Here is a 19,202-nt window from a genome sequence, read left to right on the forward strand (position 1 = left end):
GAATTAAGTATGCCAAATTGCCAACAAATAGGTCGAGGGGCTTTTTGTGGGGGAAATAAAAGGGATCCACTTTCTTCTGTAATCCTTTATGGTAGGGGCAGGTTTTTTGTTTCTTACCATACAAGAATTAGCAGGTGGCTGAGTGGGGTATTGTCTTGTGTGTATATTTGTTTTTTAAAAAAACTTTGTAGCTTTACACCGGCCTTTCCATTTTGGCTGTCACAGAGTTAGGCAGCCTCTGGAGTTCTGAAGGGCTGTGGTTTTGTTGTTGTTGCTGCTGTTAAAGCAGAGCTACATTGAATTAATTTTAACCCTCTGCTGCTGTGTTTTAACAACAAAAGCCATCACCCACCCCCAGCTCTTCATTGCTCTGCAGGCAACATTTTGGACAACCTCATTTTTTGCAAAGCCCATGGACAGAGATATATCTATCTATCTGTATGGTACAGAAGGAACAGAAACAGCATATCAACACAAAGCTATGTAGGGTCCCTATTCTGACTCTGGGATGGGTTATTGACATCACACGTGAGGGGTGGAAAGGCCCCGAATCATTCCAATTCACTGTGTAATTTGGTCCTCGCCAGATATAGAGCAAGATACATTTATTCATATAAAATATAACAACTCTAGCAATGAAAGAATATGTGAAATCTATGGTAAAATGATCAAAAGGGAGACTACAGTAGTACAATAGAAAAGACAATGAAGTACGACAGAAAAGTGCCCGCAAAAAAGAAACATGGAATATAGATGACAGTTTCTTAATTTATTTATTTTTAAACCAAACTAGGAAATATACCCTTATCGTATATATTTAACTACTTGGCTTCATTGGGATCTTGGTACTTTCATATGAAAGGGCAGCTTTTCATGTAAGTTAAATGCACTGGAGTGAATGGATTAAAATAAAATACTAGGAAATGAGCCACTCATACGTTTAATAGAGTTCATCATCTAGGAAATACAAACTGTATGTTAAAGTAAACACTGAATTCAAACCAGTATAGTTAATCTAGGGAGGGAGGAAATACAGGAAACTGGTGAAGAAAAGCTGTCAAACATAGGTATATGTACTCGGTCACACACTCAGGCTTTTTCTTTCTCAAGAGAGAGAGAGATTGTTTATACAGAAAGAGGTTTGGTGGGATGTATTAATAATAAGAGAGTGAAGTGGAGACCTATCTCAGTGGAGCATCCTCTGTGGACCAAGTGACCTTTTCCTGCACAGCTGCCTTAAGTCATTTTTCTGTCTTTTCAAACAAAATCAATCCTGTTTCCAGTTCCAGAATTTCTCTCTCTTTTTATAAACAGATGCATAGAAAGCATGTACTGGAAGTGTGCTCCATGCTTTGCAATATGGCCCTATTTCCTGCTTTGTTTGTAATGAATTAAAGACAAGCCACATTTTCCTGACTGTTTTGTTGATGATCACCATGCAACTCCTGTTTCCTGTTCAAGGCAACACACTTTCCTTATTTCATTTATCCTTAACAGCAGCTAGGAGAAGTAGATGACCTGTTCAAGGTAATGCAGTAAGTTCTTGGTTCTTAGTAGGAAATTGGTTTTGGACATACGTCATTGTAGTTCAAAATCAACACTGTTCATGGAGCTCCCTGTATGGTCAGTGTTGACATTAGTTTTCTCTACCCATTCCTTTAAGTGTGTGTTCACACATGCATTCTTTACTACTCAATGAATGCAACATCAAGTGATTACTTGCATTCATATCCAACATCAAAGAACAAGCAGCACTTTTATAGTGCTTAACATAAATTAAACACAATACATTTTAGTTGGGACAGTTTTCATATTCACCTACTGACCCTCCTCAAGTGATAAGTCATTGATGGTGTTTTTTGAATGATTTTATGCAAAGTCCAGTACTAGCATTGTGACTGAAAGCGACCATCTTTTGTTAAGTTGATGGCTTTGTAATGCCATAATGGTTGGTTGGCATTCCATTAATGGGAGCGAAAAGTCAGGAGACATTTTCCTGAATAGGCAATCTACCTGCCAAGGTTGAAATCAAATGAGTGTTCTGCAGTGTGTTTCAGAAAAGAATAAAGTTTTGCTCTTTGAAATTGGAGAGAGATGTGAACTGGCTGAAGGCAGTTGGTTGCAGAGAATCTCTCTCGGAGAATCTGCATCCCTGTTTTTAGGAGCCTGCTTGCTTTGATTAGCCTGCACTTTTATTTTGTTTAAAAGGTGTTGCAAAGCACCATACAGCACCGGTGCACTCTCATGCAAAGGACACTACGCCTTGTAACACTGAGACCGAAACTTCTTCCCACTCCGGGAAATGTGGACTGATTGTGAAAAAGTACTGGGGAAATATTTCCCCAAAGAGATGGATCCTGCATGTGGAGTGCATTTAAAATAACCCTTTATGAAATCACAATATTCCTCTACTAAAATAGATATTTTGGCATTCATGGAATGAATAACACAGATATCTAAGTCAGCACATATGTTTCACAGAAAGCTTAAATATAAAAAGATAGATCAGTGTGCTTGAATTCTTGGCATAGGTTTAAACAGCACCATTCCATTGCCTTCCTCTTCTCTTACAGGGTTTTTGGTGCAGCTATCCTATTGACGTCCACTCTCAATATGCTAATACCGTCCGCAGCTCGAGTGCATTATGGATGTGTTATCTTTGTCAGAATCTTGCAAGGTCTTGTAGAGGTATGGATAAGAAATACAAACTCTTTAACATGTGTGCTTCTCTATCACCATGGCCAACTCGAAAAGGAGAAAGATTGATCCTCATGATGTAACCTTGACATGACATATTTCTTTGCTCCAACATGAATGACCTGCAGGGGCTCCTGGAGGAGTAGGCACAATGGCTGCATGTGAATGCTTTGAAGGAAATTCATTCTGAAGCTATGAAAGAGCTGAGCAGAAGAGAAGATAATGTCAGGATAGAGCAGAGAAGAAATGTAAGCTAGGCATGAGGAAAGTGGGGAGAAAGAAACAGCCCACAGGATTAGCAGAATAATGAAGTAGAAACTTGTTTAGAAGAATAATAAGCAGCTGCAAATCTAGTGCAAATCAACACATTTGGAGGCCAACTAACAAGCTATGTCTTCATCCTTAGCCCCCTCTACTGGAATCCCATATGTATGTATCTTACGTGTGCAGTGGTACCTCGAGTTACAAACACCTCGGGTTACAAACACTTCAGGTTACAGACGCTTCAGGTTACAGACTCTGCTAATAGTACCTCGGGTTAAGAACTTTGCTTCAGGATGAGAACAGAAATCGTGCTCTGGCGGTGCGGCGGCAGCGGGAGGCCCCATTAGCTAAAGTGGTACCTCAGGTTAAGAATGGTTTCAGGTTAAGAATGGACCTCCGGAACAAATTAAGTTCGTAACCAGAGGTACCACTGTATAGGGAGGTGACACAAGCACCTTGGTGTTGGATCCAGTGAGGCAGAGCAGGAGCTGAAGTACCATGGATAGCTCCAAGTGAGCCACTTGCTCCAACGGAGATTCTTCTCTTCCTTGGAAATTAATGTTGTTACAAGGCCAGAGGAAAAACCTGATCACCACCACTTACCAACTGTGTTATTACACCTCACTTGCAGTCTTTCCTAAAACCTCATCTCCGCCTACCCCGATTTTTTATTTTTAAAAACCCTTCAATAAGGTCTCTAACACTGTGCGCCAAATATTTTTTCTTGAAGGGCAGCTCCCAAAGAAAGGAGAGGTTGATAGTATATTAAGCCTTTATAAGCCTCTGCCCCCAGGTCACTTCGCTCAGTCTCCACCCCCTTGTGGGAAGCTTAGATTCTTAAAGGGCCAGGCCTCCCACCGGAAGACAGGGATCTTCCTGTGTTCCTTGACCTCCTGCCTGGTGTGCTCCCTGGGCCACTGAGATACCATGGGAAGCATTAGGAACCTCTGGCTCAAAGGACAGTGCCAATAAGGGTCCTGGCTGTGGCTCTAAAGGCCCAGGTTTTGTGGGCTGTCAGTCATCTGCTGGCCCAGTCGTCTCTTGAACTCCAGCAGCAGGCTCAGAGCCCTGAATCTGGTCCAGCTCCTTAGCTGGTACCTCTGTATCCTTCAGCTTTGCATCCAAATTGCTGCTTGCCTTCTCCTTGCTGAGTTCCACAAGTGCAACACTGTGTTTATGGAGGAGGAAGCTGACATGCAATGCCAGCTCCTAGAATGATTGAAAGAAGACTGGCAGGTGGGACTGCCTGAGGGCAGACAGAAGTTGACAGGGCAGTGCCCCATTAGCTTCAATGGACCTCCTTCACCATCCACAGCATGTGTTTTAAATGACTAACAGTTGAATCTGATTGCATTAGCTTATCAGCCAATTCACCTGAGTCTGATCAGACATATGACTAAGAGCAGGTAAAATGAAAAATGCCACCAAAACATACACAGCCATGGGGCGCTATGGTGTTGAATTTCTGCCCCACTAAAATAAATGAATGAATCAAACTTAGAAAACATCGGATCAGGCACAATATATGTAGATGTTTCACTGAAAATGAGTATTGCATTTCCAGTATTACTTGTCACAGATAGTCATAAATTTGCCAGCTCCTCAGTGACCTATGAATGTTCACAACTCAGATTTGCTCCATGTAACTGATTACTAATTTGAGTACTACTCAAATTATTATGCTGAAGCAGGTATCATAAACTAGGTCATCTACTCCACAGGGTGTCACTTATCCAGCTTGTCATGGGATATGGAGCAAATGGGCACCTCCTTTAGAGAGAAGTAGACTAGCAACTACTTCTTTCTGTGGTAAGTATCACCTTAATTTCTCAAATGTGTTCTCCCTCTCCTTTCTCCAGCATTCTCTGAAATAAACTGATATGTCTCTCCCTCCCCCAATTCATCAACAAGGTTCACACCTATTGACTGCCATTGGATTTTCTTCCACCTAAGAGTTTGGAATAGCAAGCTCACACCTCTCAGTGTGTGAACAAAAATTAGGAATTTAAGAATGTAACTCCGAGTATTGCAGCACTGATTCACACAAGTACAATTAGATTTCTTTGTCAACCTGAATGAAACACTGAGATGGTGAAACAATCATTTGGAATTCCTCGGTATTCACATAACAAATGGCAGGTGCACTGGAAAGGGGTATTTTAAAGGCATTTAAATTGGCATTGAATCAAGCCTCTGATTCGAGGCTAATGTGTTTAGGTGACCATTTTATCACATCTGATATATGACACCCCCCCCCCAAAAGCCAAATGGATCAAAAATAAGACTCAAAAATAATCGTGGAAGTTGACTGTTGCATTATTTTAGTATTGTGGGATGAACGAACCATGTGATGATGTTGGCCAAATAAAAAGGGTAATGTTGTCAATTTGGTCTACTTCACTTGATCATTTTGTCCAGAAAACATCAATGGAAGCTTTTCTTCAGAAGCCTGCAAAAACAAAGATGTCTTTCTACTTTGAACTGGTAGAAACTGAACATTTGACAGACGGAAACTTGGCTTCTTATGAATATTCATTTCTGACCTGTCACCTCAGTAAGCATTTCCATTTTGTTAATTGCTATCTTCTTTTCCAGGTTCTTATGCAGGTGCAGTAATTGCAATGCCATTGGCTGGGATTTTAGTGCAATATACTGGATGGTCTTCTGTGTTCTATGTGTATGGTATGATATTCTCTGTTCACCTTGCATTCTATGCCACTTTACAATATGCTACTTAAAACCCAACAAAACATGATAATAAAAAGATATAGATGCTAATATTCAATAGAATAATAAAACAACTTTGAAAGAGCAGATATATCAAAACTGCCACCCAAAGGGAAGATATTCTGGAATGTGCTAGTGCAGAGATAGGGAACCTGTGACTCCAGAGCTTCCTGGACTGCAACTCCCGTCAACCCTAAATTGTTGGCTACAGAGGCTGGGGTTGGCAGGAGTTGGACCACAACAACATCTAGAGAGCCACAGGTTTTCCATCCCTGCCCTAATGGTTGTGTAGAGTTAAATAAGGGAGGGTTACACACATGCACACACACCAACCCCCATGCAACTACAGAAAATGCCTTGGGGCTCACCCTTACAGTCCACAGGTCTTTCACTGCTGATCTCAGTGATTGTTGGGCATGAGATAAATGCTTCCTAAGGTCGTCTGGCTATGTAATGCTGTAAAGCAGGGGTGCCCAAACTTTTTTCAAAGGGGGCTGGATTTGATGACGTGAACATGTGTGAGGGCTGACCAAAGTTGTGGAGCTTTCTTTAGGATTGCAGTTGTTAGGATTTTACCCCAGGACATATACTGCCACAGGGGCTGGATTACGTAAATCGACCAGCGGGCCGGATTAGGCCCCTGAAATGGACTTTGGACATGCCTGCTGTAAAGGTTCAAATCAACATCTTAAAACTGTTCCTGATGTGTCATTTATGCAGGATTGCTATTATATGTTCCCAGTTTTCTCCATTATAGTTAAGATGGGCAGCCACTGTCTCAACTACCTGTATCTTTGGAATGCTCTACAGTATATACTATGCAAGCATTATAGTTACAAGAAGGAGATTGTAAAATTGGTGGTAGCCAATTAAATTCTTCTCAACATAGACTCATTGACATTAATAAGCCAAATTATTCTGAGTATGGCTAACACTGGTCCATGGTCATTGAATCAGACAGAGTTGGTAAAATATGCCTTTAGTTACTGAAGCCATTCAATATCATACCCAGACGCTGGATTTAGTTCCTTAATGAAGTAGAAACACCATCACAGTATATATCTGGCCAAAATTTTGGTGGAGATATGGTCTATGTGAAATGCTTGAGCCCTTTGAAAAAACTCAGTATGCCATTATCCTTTGATAGGCAAAGCATTGTGAATTTGGGGGGAATGAAAGCCATTATTTCTGTGGATATGTAAGAACAGAAAGATTTAGGACCACAGAATATGGAATTTCGTTCAGAATATGGCTCCCTTCCTCCATATATAATCTTGGTCTGCATGCAGCTATGTTGAAAAAAAGTGGGGGGTGGGAATGCTCTGAGAGGATTTTAAGGGAATAGAATTCAAAATGTTATTTTGAGCAGAGCAAAAATAGGTCACATGAAGATGCTTTATAATTCCCAGAGCAGCAGAAATCTTCAAACTGCCAAATTAGGCCTTAAATGAGAACTGTGACTCAGTCACATTGCACTTACCTCAGTGCAAAAGTGGAGAAACTGAATTAAAGTCCATGAACTAGATTGTCAGCTAAAATAAAGCTATATTGAATTGATTTAATTACAGTGGGCAGTGTAGAAAGGTCTCAGTTAGTGACTGCGTGGAATACGGAAAAGGTCCTTTTTGGAATGTCCTTTTTATTGTCTCTGCAAAGCAGGTTTTCAACAGATTAGCTGCACAATTTCAGTATTATTTCTCCTGGCGTTTTCACTCCTCCACCCCCATATCTTTAACAGTTGCATACAGGTACAAATGAATTAGACACCATTTCCCACAGTTGAATTTTTGCCTGCTGTGCAGCTCTTAGGGTGGAAATGAGGCTGGGACAGAAGGTGTGGAATTGCTCCTTAGAAATATGTGCGAAATTGGCTTGTGCCTTGGAATTATTTGAAATGGCACAAAGCTGTGCAGATTTGCACAAGACAGTCACACCTACAAGGCAGAAAACATAAGAACCTAAAAAGCGTAGTGCAAGATCAGGCCCAAGGCCTACATGCATTCTATTTATTTAAAAGCATTTATAAGCCATTTATCAGGGATGCGGGTGGAGCTGTGGTCTAAACCACTGAGCCTCTTGGGATTGCTGATCAGAAGGTCGGTGTTTCGAATCCCCACAACATGGTGAGCGCCTGTTGCTTGGTCCCAGCTCCTGCCAACCTAGTAGTTTGAAAGCATGCCAAAAAGTGCAAGTAGATAAATAGGTACCGCTCTGGTAGGAAGGTAAACAGCGTTTCTGTGCGCTGCTCGTGTTCCGTTGCACCAGAAGCAGCTTAGTCATGCTGGCCTCTGACCCAGAAAAACTGTCTGTGGACAAATGCCGGCTCCCTCGGCCTGTAAAGCGAGATGAGCACTGCAACCTCAGAGTCGTCTGCGACTGGACTTAACTGTCAGGGGTCCTTTACCATTATAAGCTATTTAATATTTTAAAAAATATTAAAGTGATGTACAATACAGAAAACAAACAATGTCATTTATACAGAAATGCAGAAGGTAATATAAAAGCATATACAAACAAATAAAACAAGAATTCAGACACATAAAACAGGCTCCAGTCTTATGGATCAGGGAAAGGCTGGCCAGAAAGATAAGTCTTTACAAGACCTCTGAAGCAGCTGATGGTTTCTGCTTCACACATGAGAAGGTATGGGAGACGCCTCTAGAAATAAAGTGCAGAAGCAGGACATGAGGGAAATAGCTCTTATTTTGCTGTAGCAGTTGTTATTTCCTTTGTATGTGTAGGCAGGCTGATATTCTACGAGATGGCTTTATTGGTTTGGTGAAAATCTGCAGAGTGCAGTGGTACCTCAGGTTACATACACTTCAGGTTACATACGCTTCAGGTTACAGACTCCGCTAATCCAGAAATAGTATCTCGGGTTAAGAACTTTGCTTCAGGATGAGAACAGAAATCGTGTGGTGGCGGCGCGGCAGCAGCAGGAGACCCCATTAGCTAAAGTGGTGCTTCAGGTTAAGAACAGTTTCAGGTTAAGAACGGACCTCTGGAACGAAGTAAGTACTTAATCCGAGGTACCACTGTAGTTTTAAAATGAGGGGCTTCAAAAAATGTTTACAAACTTAACAACTGAGTTGCCTTGCTTCAATATCCAAAGAAAATGGCTGCTCTGTAGATGGGTTTTGGAGACAGCAGTCAATATGCTTCATAGCTCTATTTTAATTCTTTTTAAAAATATTTAAAAGGTGTTTTTTTAAATGTACACTGCAGTTAATAATAGGGGGGAAATGTAGGCTATTCACACTGCACTAATTAACACTGCTCATTTTGCATACCACCTATTCAATGGCACAGAATAAAACACCAACACGTTGTCTGGGAGTTGTCGCTGGAAGAAGATGCCAAGTGCACCTGTTTGAATCTTGCTCTGAGGAGAAATTAGCACAAAACTGTGTGATTGTGTCAGACAGAGTGCCACAACTCTGCAGAGATGGGGTGAATATTTTTAGTATAGTAAAACTCTTTAAGGTTACAATAAAAGGAATGCTTCTTTTATAGCCAAATAGAACGAGGACAGCAAAATGTTCCAGTGTCTTTCAGAACATCCATTTCTATAGAATCTACCATGGCCTTGATACTCTCATCTCCCCATTCACAGCCCAGTTGCCTGTAGGGATGGGATGGAGGGCCCCTAGGCAGGCCTTTTCAGACTATCAGAGTCAGGCAGAAGCGAACCAGTTTATGCAACGATGCTCACATGATCCAAGCAGGATTGTGATTCTGCTGGCCCCTGCATGCTCCTGTGGACAATTATAGAAACATCTTTTGTGACTCTTCCAAGAGAACCTAATTATGTTGTCAATCTTATTAAGGAGCCAGAACTCAAATATATAAATATATAAATATATACATAAAGGTGTATAGCTAAATAGACTGCCAAATCGCAGGCAGGTACATTTTTGCTGCTTGGGTGATATTGTTCATAATGCTATTATTTACATTCATTTTTTCCCCTTTGTATGTTATGCAGGTAGTTTTGGCATGGTCTGGTACATGTTTTGGCTTTTGGTCTCATATGAGAGCCCTGCAAAGCATCCCACAATTACAGATGAAGAGCGCAGATACATAGAAGAGAGTATTGGAGAGAGTGCCAATCTTTTAGGAGCAATGGAAGTAAGGGCTCTGCTATCATGTATGTTTCTACCCTGACATTCGGAGATAATGTGCTTCTAGCTTAGGCTGGCGTTGAATTTTAAAGGAATGTTGTAGCCAACACACACAGATGCAGCTCTGGAGTGATGCCCATTTTCTTAGTCCATTTTCCTGTTGAAAGGGGTGAAATTAAACATGGTATTTGGGAATCCCACACTGCTCAGGGAGTGAGAGGAATGTCAGTGCAGTAATATCAAATAATAAAACTCTGCAATCCAGAATGTTATTTTATTATCACAACAAGTGAAATAAAAAAGAACAAGGATTTTTGAACATATTTGAGATATGGATTTTAAGCATTTATGCATGACTTTGTGTTCCTGCTGCTAATCTCTGCTAATCTTCCAAATATGTATGGACTTCCTGCTTGTTTTTACATGAGCAAGTACTGTGTAGCAATACAAATGTGCGTGTGTGCATAGTCAGACCAGTTAGCAGACTCAAAATGTGAGATTACATCCATGAAAAGCAATGATACCCCCTGCTCTCCCCCCAGAAATTCAAGACTCCATGGCGAAAATTTTTTACTTCTATGCCTGTCTATGCAATCATTGTTGCAAACTTCTGTAGAAGCTGGACTTTTTACCTACTGCTCATTAGTCAGCCTGCTTACTTTGAAGAGGTGTTTGGATTTGAAATAAGCAAGGTATGGTATTATTATTATTGATTGATTGTATAACTTCATACAGGGGTGTTTCCAGCTCCCAGCTGCCTGGTGAAGGTGGAAGTTGTTTGTGAATTAACAGGGAGACACTTTCTTACCCAGCTTCAGTGGAGTCTATGGAACACCTTTCAAAGTGGTACCAGAATGAATGGAGATCATAGAGCCTAAATGCTGCTTTGCAGAACAACAATGTTCCTTATCTCCATCCCTAAAGATAGCTCCTCGTAACTCTGAATATGGGTTTTCCTAAAATATAGGATTCTCAGTGCTGCCTATGTGTGTGCCCCAAAGACCAGAAATGGTTAGAAATGCCTTAAGATGATTTGTTGAGCAAAACGCCACGTTCTTTAATTGTTCAAAGCAACAAGCAAATAACTCCAATTTCACCTTCACATACTGTATTGGCCTGAATATAAGCCTCACTTTCCCGCAAATTCCAACTGTGAAAAGTTAAAGTGGGGCTTATATTCACGACCTTACGGTGTGCAGCCAGGAGTGCGGGGCAGACAGCACCAGGAGCGTGGCAAAGCGGTGCCCACCCTGCACATAGTCCCTGTCCTCTCCCCCAAGACTGGGAAGGGAGAGAGCGATGATGGGGAAAGACTGTCGGCAATGTAGCATGCCCCCCCCCCCCCAGTATGCAGCCAGGAGCACTGAGGAATGGAGCGGCTTATATTCAGGTATTTTTCCCCCCTTTTTTTCTTTGCCCCCTCCAATTTTAAAGGTGCGTCTTATATTCAGGCCAATATCGTATGCACCTACCATGAATAAACTCAAGTGAAGATAGCAGCACTATATGCATATCACATTCATTATAGGAAGGATTAAATGCTTAGAATCTGTTAAAGAGGCAAATGCTCATATTATGACCTCTAGAAAGCCCTTATCAAAACAATTGCTATTTCTGGGAAAGGGGGGGGGCGTATTTTTTTCTAATGTTCTAGAATCACAAGTTCAGTAACATGTCCTCCCTTATGCTGCTTTCAGTCTGATGCAACAGTATTTCTTTATGCTCTTTATATTTGGTTTATTTTGTTTATCAATAGACAAAAATTAGAAGATAAATAAAAAATAGTTGCTGTTGCTGTAGCATAGCACAGTTTGAGTTCTAGTGCATTCCACATCTAGAAGAAATAGGAGCATAGAGCCTTCAGTATCTGCCTGTCTACATGCTATAATCACATCTTCCTTCTGGTAAAGGTGATCTGTTTCTCATCTTCCATTGACATCTTCCCTGGTGATGGAAAGAAAACTGCATGGAAGAGGTGGATATCAACAATAAAAATAATACTGCATTGAGATATCTATTTTGCATTCCAGAGATGGAATTCTAGCATTCCAACAACTCTGTCAACAGACTGTCTTGTACGTGTATTAATTCAGCATTTTAAGCGTCTGGATATCATCCTGTTAGTGACACAGGAAATGTCCATGAATGCTGACAAATCCAATTTAAACCCAAGAACAGAGCCACATTTTCTCAACATCAGACACATTGTTTCAGCACTCAGAAAGGGCTGCTTTTCCATTCACACCTGGGGTACAGATGGATGGACCAGCTGCATCTCAACTTGGAATGGACCCAAATATTTACCCTCCTCCTGAGAATTCTTCGGAAAGCTTGGGCTTTCCCCAAGAGTTCTCTGAAAACTCACAAAGACCTGGCCAAATCCAAATGTCTGTATCTGGGCTTCCTGATGTTCTAGCCTTCCTGCAGCTGGTTTTACTTCTCCCTCTTTTGCAAACTTACATTGTAAAATGGGGAAGGGGTGAAACTAGCTGCAGAGAGCTCCCCCCTCCATTTGCCTTCATCCAAGCCTCCTTTTCAAGAAACCCAACACCACCATTTCACATTGTTCCGTCTTTTCTCATGGCAGTATCTCAGATATTGAACTCTGGCTGAATTCAGCTGGTAGCAGTTTGGTTAGGCATGATTGCAGAAATCAGCACAAACTCAGATTTATGCTGCAATCACTACATGTTGGAATGTTCATGTTAACTGATCTTCAGGTGCTCATGAAAGGACTGACTAAGATCTTAACAAAAGTTAAGTACACAGTTCTGGTGGTAGCAAAATTCAGAACGGGTGAATTCTAGTTCCTAACTTTAGCTGCTATAGGAAGCTCAAAGAGGCTAATATATTCTCTATATTCACTGTCATTAAGATATTTACAGCAGGAAATAAAAGTTATTTATGGGCTGTTTGCAGATTTAACTCCTTGACTCAGAAACCCAAATGCTCCCCCCACACCCCATGCTGGTGACATTCTTCTTCAAAGAGATATTCTCTTTAAAAGTTTTCTTGTGCTTACAGAGAAATGCTGCTGATTTTTTCCTGCCACATAATGCCCAGTCAATACATTTGATTAGAACTCTGCTTGTTATTCTAACCTTAGGTGGGGATGTTATCCGCTGTGCCACATTTAGTGATGACTATTATTGTGCCTATTGGGGGACAAATTGCAGACTTTCTGAGAAGCAGACAAATTCTTTCAACCACTACTGTCAGGAAGATAATGAACTGTGGAGGTAAGTCATTACACCTTATTACAAGGCTTTGAGCACAGTATAGTGAATAATACCCAGTTGGCAACACTTTCACAGCCACACTAAAGCTTTCATTACAGTTACTTTGATAAAGCTACATGATCAAAATGTTTATAATGTGCTGATTCATGTATGATCATGTAACAGAACAGACATGTGCACTCCCCTTCATGAAGCACATGAGGCAGTTCTCACACTTCCTAAGTGCAGAGGACCATATAACACTGGTCCTGAAAGACCTACATTGGCTCCCAGTACATTTCCAAGCAAATTCAAAGTGTTGGTGTTGACCTTTAAGGCCCTAAACGGCCTCGGTCCAGTATACCTGAAGGAGCATCTCCACTCCCATTGTTCAGCCCAGACACTGAGGTCCAGCGCCGAGGACCCTCTGGCAGTTCCCTCACTGCGAGAAGTGAAGCTACAGTGAACCAGGCAGAGGGACTTCTCGGTAGTGGCGCCCCCCCTCCCCGTGAACGCCCTCCCATCAGATGTCAAAGAAATAAACAACTATATACATTTAGAAGACATCTGAAGGCAGCCCTGTTTAGGGAAATTTTTAATGAATGATATTTTAATGTATTTTTAATCTTTTGTTGGAAGCCGCCCAGAGTGGCTGGGGAAAGCCAGCCAGATGGGCGGGGTAGAAATGATAAATTATGGTGATGATGATGATGATGATGATGATGATGAAATAAGTTTGCATCAGTCTGGCCCAGTGCTATATTTCTAGAAAAAGAGGTGCCGGAATTCACTATGAACACCTCCCTCTTTCTCTTAGAATGGCAATGCTGCCCACCTGAGAGGTACTGGACCTCAGTTCCTGTGAGTTCTCCCTGAAAAAAAGCCCCAGTCTGGCCTGTATGCATATATTGTTATGCGGACTCATGTCATACACTGTCCATCTCTTTGAATGCTGGAGGGAAGGGGTGCACCTGTTTCTACACCACGCAAAGAAAACTGACAGAAGGATTTTATGAATTAGCTCTGAGCTATGTAGTTCTGTAGACCAGTGATTTTCAAAGTGGGTGGTAATGCCCTCTGGGGTGGTGTGTGAGGGGGTGCTATGAGACAGGGAGGGCTGGAGGTGTAAATGACTATTAGACGTTGAAAAGTTGATATCGCTGAATTGAGTTTATCAATTTTGTTGAATTAATGAAACTAAATAGTTTTAATTGGATTTTGAATAAATGTGCAATTAGTAGTTTCTGTTCTGAATTCTATTGTGTTATTATCCTCCATAGTGGGTCATGCAAACAGCTATTCTGAATAATCCTTTTTATGGGGTAGGGGGCACCTCCCCCCACATCACTGTTCCAGGACAGTCCACTCTGCTATACTGAGAAATTCCTCATCTTGCCAATAGCTCTAAGTCTGGATACATGGGTCTTGAGTTGCTGTACCTTCTCTTCCAGCAAGGCAACCAACTTGCACTTGCTGCAGGTGTAGTTTTGCACATTCTCAGGCAGGAAGACAACCAGGTGCTGTAGGTCACTGCAGCAGCTTTCTCACAGTCTATGTCTCTTGGTCCTAAGTACACCCTGAGACAGCACTCCAGTCCTCCCCCTAAAACTAATAATAATAATAATAATAATAATAATAATAATTTGTACCTTACCCATCTGACTGTGTTGCCCCAGCCATTCTGGGTGGCTTCCAACAGAATACAAGAAAAACACAACAAAACGTCAGACGTTAAAAGATTCCCATTACAGGGCTGATGTTAGATATCTACAGAAGGTTGTATAACTGTTTATCTCTTAAGGATGATTTATTATTTGTAAACTCCCCTGCTAAATGCTCTCACAAACCCCCTGTTTACAAGCTCCCAGAGACTACCATCAGCTAAGCAGAACTAAGCAGATCTTTGTCAAATGTTTCATAGTAGTAGAATATGGAAACATTCCAGCTTAAAGCTTACAGTTAAGGAGAAGCACACTGAAATGCTGTCTGTCCACCAGCCTACTTCCTAGATTCCTCATTACAATGTGTAGCATCAATGACTTTTTCTTTTAATTTCCCAAGGTTTTGGAATGGAAGCAACTCTTCTCTTGGTAGTTGGTTATTCGCATAGTAAAGGTGTGGCCATTTCCTTCTTAGTGCTTGCTGTGGGCTTCAGTGGATTTGCTATTTCTGGTAAGCGAACTTCTCTCCCAAAAGAATACATTAAATAACAATGAACAAAAATGGGATCTAAAATCATTATGTAAATTGCAAGGTTTCCTGTGAATATGGTAAGGTTTTCAATAATGGATAAATATAAGCAAAACCTTATTCAGTGCAGTGTCTTCTCTGTTGATGAGGGTTTTTTCCCCCCCTTTGGCCTTCATTTTACAGGATTCAATGTTAACCACTTAGATATCGCACCAAGATATGCCAGTATCTTAATGGGGATTTCAAATGGAGTCGGGACATTGTCTGGCATGGTGTGTCCTATAATTGTTGGAGCAATGACAAAGAACAAAGTAAGTTTCCAAAATAGTTTTTGTTAACTTTGCCTGAACCATTGAGGAAAGAAAGAACAGTCTCATGAGACTATATTGTCATTCTGTTGCACCAAAAAGTCAATTCATAGTAGTTTCCTCACCTCACAATGGTAAAGTGAGCCGATCCTGGAAAAATCATGGGAAATAGTGTAACATTGATTGGGTACACTTTTCACAACATAGCTGAAAGTGAAAACTCACCCAAACTGTGTGCTGTACCTTCTGTGAAAGTCTCATTTTTTGGGAAGATTGAATCTAGTGTTACAGGAGCATGCAATGGGCTGTAGATTCACAATCCTGTTGGGAGCACGTGGGGCATGATTACATAAATTGATGCTCCTACAACTGCCTTCACCACCCTGGGGTCCTCCACATGTTGTTGGACTCCAGCTTCCATCACCAGTGACTATTGGCTATGGTGGCTGGGGCTGATGGGAGATGGAGTCCAATAACATCTGGAGGGCTCCAGGTTCCTCATCATTGGGATTGTATATGGTGAAGGCCTGAGGCTCAGTTGTAGAGTATCTGGCATGTCCCAATCTCTGGATCCTTTGGTGTCTTCGATTGCTGATGCTATGGAGATCTGCTGCTCTTCCCCCTGCTGTTCCTCAGGTTCCAGGTCTGGGCATGGCTGAAACCTTGAGATTTTGGAAAGCAATTGGCAGTCACACTCAGGAATCTCACAGTATAATATGGCTTCAGATGTTCATGAGTTGTAAGCAGAGCAGTATACAGCAGATATTCTCTACATACGATGCATATGCTGCTTTAACTACCTATGCAACTGAAGCCACTCCATAGGGCAGTAGTAGCTGACCTGTGACCCTCCAGATGTTGTAGGACTGCAACCTCTCATAAGCCTCCAGCAACATCTGGAGGGCCAAAGATGAGCCCCCTTTGCTGCAGGATTTGTATCAACCACCCATGATTTCAATAAAGACTAATTCAGGACCAGAAGAGCCACACACAGCTATTCTGACACTCCAATCTTCTTCCTCACAGACACGCGAGGAGTGGCAGTATGTCTTCCTTATTGCTGCTTTGGTGCATTACGGGGGAGTCATTTTCTATGGCATATTTGCTTCAGGAGAGAAACAACCATGGGCAGACCCAGAACAGACAAGTGAAGAAAAATGTGGCTTCATTCATGAAGATGAACTTGATGAAGAAACGGGAGACATTACTCAGAATTATGTAAATTACGGTACCACTAAATCTTACGGTGCTACGACCCAATTGGCCCAGGTCAATGGAGGCTGGCCAAATGGTTGGGAGAAGAAAGAAGAATTTGTACAAGAAGAAGCACAAGACTCATATAGCTATAAGGAAAGAGAAGATTATTCATAACAGACCTATGTTGGATATATTTTGTAGTGTTCGTGATTTATTCATTGTGATTGTTTGCACACACACAAAATGTGGTATAATGTAAACACATATCAGGCAAGAAGGTCTTACTGTAAAAATGAACAAACAAAAACCCATTTAAGTGCAATCTGTATGAGTTTGTGACATCTCATCAGTTCCATTTGGGTGTCTCCATTCACTAGAGTTTTAAGGGTTATCTGGTCAAAACTACAAAGGAAACTAGGTACTTGCAGTAAAATGAGTGTTAAGCTCATAGCTAAGGATTAAAGCACAACTACCAACCAAGTCGGTACATCAACTCCTCTGTTTAGAAAGCCAAAACTACTTGATTTTTTAAAAATGCACTTACATATTTGTTACACTGTCTTGAAAGAGATCATAAAATTGATTGTGTGAATTTAACCACATGTTTACTTGGTACGATGTAGGAAATGTATGGTTGGTCTAAGACATGGATTTCTTAGAGAATAAGGCTTCTGTTTTAGATTATACAATAAAGCTCCAATCCAGTTCCCTTTCGAGAGAACTGAATTGGGAGTTTGTAGAACAATCTACTATATAATGTATATTTATTGTGATGAATATGCTGCAGGCTACTCTGTGATAAAGGAATTGTTTTTACTGAATGTTTAGGCACAAATGTTTTATTTCTCTTCTTTACAGACTCATGCAGTCTTTGTATGTGTCATGTTCTTCCTTACATGTACCAGCCAGTATAAAGTCACATGTAGTCTACTGTGCAGAATGTTAAATAACTGAAGCAAGGCAAAGGAGTATTTGGCGTACTCATTGTCTGCAGGCTCATTAAAAAGAGAGAGAATAACCCAAACAGATCCAAAGAAAAAATGTACCGCAGACAAGTAGCCCTAGAACAAATCAGATGTATTTCTTTTGAAGCCTGTTTTGAAATAAATGCAAGAAAGGGAGAAGAAATTAGCTATTTGTTTAATCCTGGATAGTTTTTCATATTTTCAGATGCTGTGCCACAATTATATAAATAAAGTCATAGTTTATTGAAGATGCTGTATAATTATAGAAAATAGTACTATTTTAAAGATTTCTGAATTTTAAGAAAAAATGTATTTGCCTTTCAAATAAATAGAACTATAATGGACCCTGAATATGAGCAACAATCTTCATGCTGAGTCAAAAGTGGAACTGGGGTTGGGTTTAGGAAGAGTGTAGCTTCTACTTTTGCAATGCTCAAGTGCAATTCAGATCCATCGCAATCAATGGAAGGTTTGCCATTGGCTTCAGTGGACTGCGGGCTACAGGTCTTTGCCTTGATAGGAAAGCCTTGTGCAATTCAGGAGCTCCAGTGAGCACACTGAGCTCCCACAGGCTTTTCAGAGGGGCCACTCAGAGCATGTGCATCTTTTTGTGCCCGAGGGATCTGACCTTGCTGAAGTGAATAGGGAAACCTGAGAAAGCGGGAGCTCTGTATGTGCTTCATGAACACAGAGTTCCGGATCAGGGCCTTGCATTATTATTTTTTAAAGCGTTATTCAGCAAGATTTGTAATGTAAGTGTACCAAGCAATAAGTGCCATGCACTATGAAGTGCATGCTCTTTTAATCTCTTTGTTACTGTGACTGCTGAGCTTGTAGGTCCTTCAGACAGTTGGGATAATAAATAAATAACTAAATAAAAGGCCAGACCAATCAACAATGGACTACATTAGAATGCCAGACCACTTACTGCTCTTACAAGTATCCATTTCCCAACTCCAATGAAACAACTATCATTGTATGTTTAAAAAAGCCATTCTGGGTTTTTTGATCTGCTCCTTGTATTGTGCTAGTATTTTAAGGCCCTGCTACTGCAATATACAACTTGAGGATTGTTCTTCTTCTTCTTTTTTTTATTATTAAACAAGAATAAAATAAAGTGAACCATACTTTGATCCGGAGGGGGAGAAATACCAATTATATATTTTGCTTTGTGCCTCAAAGTGATGTAAAATGTGGCCATAGCTTTTGCTGTGAAAAGATGTGGACTGTGTCACTTTTGTTGCTGCAAAAAGTGTTAATAAATGCTCTATTTATCCTTTTATATATAAAGGAAGCACCTGTGTGATTTCTTCTGGCATGACTTGTATGGACCAGCTTCTCTTACCTCTTTGCAATGAGCATTGACTGCACACATGAACAGCCTGGATGCTCGAGGTTTGCCATTATATAGTTGGCCCACAGCTATTGGACCCTAGGTAAAGATAAAGGTATCCCTAACCATTAGGTCCAGTCGCAGATGACTCTGGGGTTGCAGCGCTCATCTGGCTTTATTGG

At 41.0% G+C, this 19,202-nt stretch overlaps 1 protein-coding gene across 1 annotated transcript in view; it reads left to right on the forward strand.

Annotated features, from left to right (window-relative positions):
• The window catches only part of SLC17A6 (solute carrier family 17 member 6), a 45,230-nt gene extending 26,253 nt beyond the window's left edge, over positions 1-18,977 (forward strand). The window contains exons 4-12 of the mRNA XM_080983346.1: positions 2,574-2,688; positions 4,683-4,770; positions 5,557-5,643; positions 9,674-9,816; positions 10,352-10,501; positions 12,916-13,048; positions 15,089-15,199; positions 15,401-15,528; positions 16,552-18,977. Coding sequence (XP_080839472.1) covers positions 2,574-2,688; positions 4,683-4,770; positions 5,557-5,643; positions 9,674-9,816; positions 10,352-10,501; positions 12,916-13,048; positions 15,089-15,199; positions 15,401-15,528; positions 16,552-16,896 — 1,300 coding nt within the window. The 3' untranslated portion in view covers positions 16,897-18,977. The remainder of the gene's footprint in view (positions 1-2,573; positions 2,689-4,682; positions 4,771-5,556; positions 5,644-9,673; positions 9,817-10,351; positions 10,502-12,915; positions 13,049-15,088; positions 15,200-15,400; positions 15,529-16,551) is intronic.
• Positions 18,978-19,202: the final 225 nt, after the last annotated feature.

This window comes from Podarcis pityusensis (genome assembly GCF_964106645.2).
Source record: "Podarcis pityusensis genome assembly, chromosome: 1".
NCBI lineage: Eukaryota > Metazoa > Chordata > Lepidosauria > Squamata > Lacertidae > Podarcis > Podarcis pityusensis.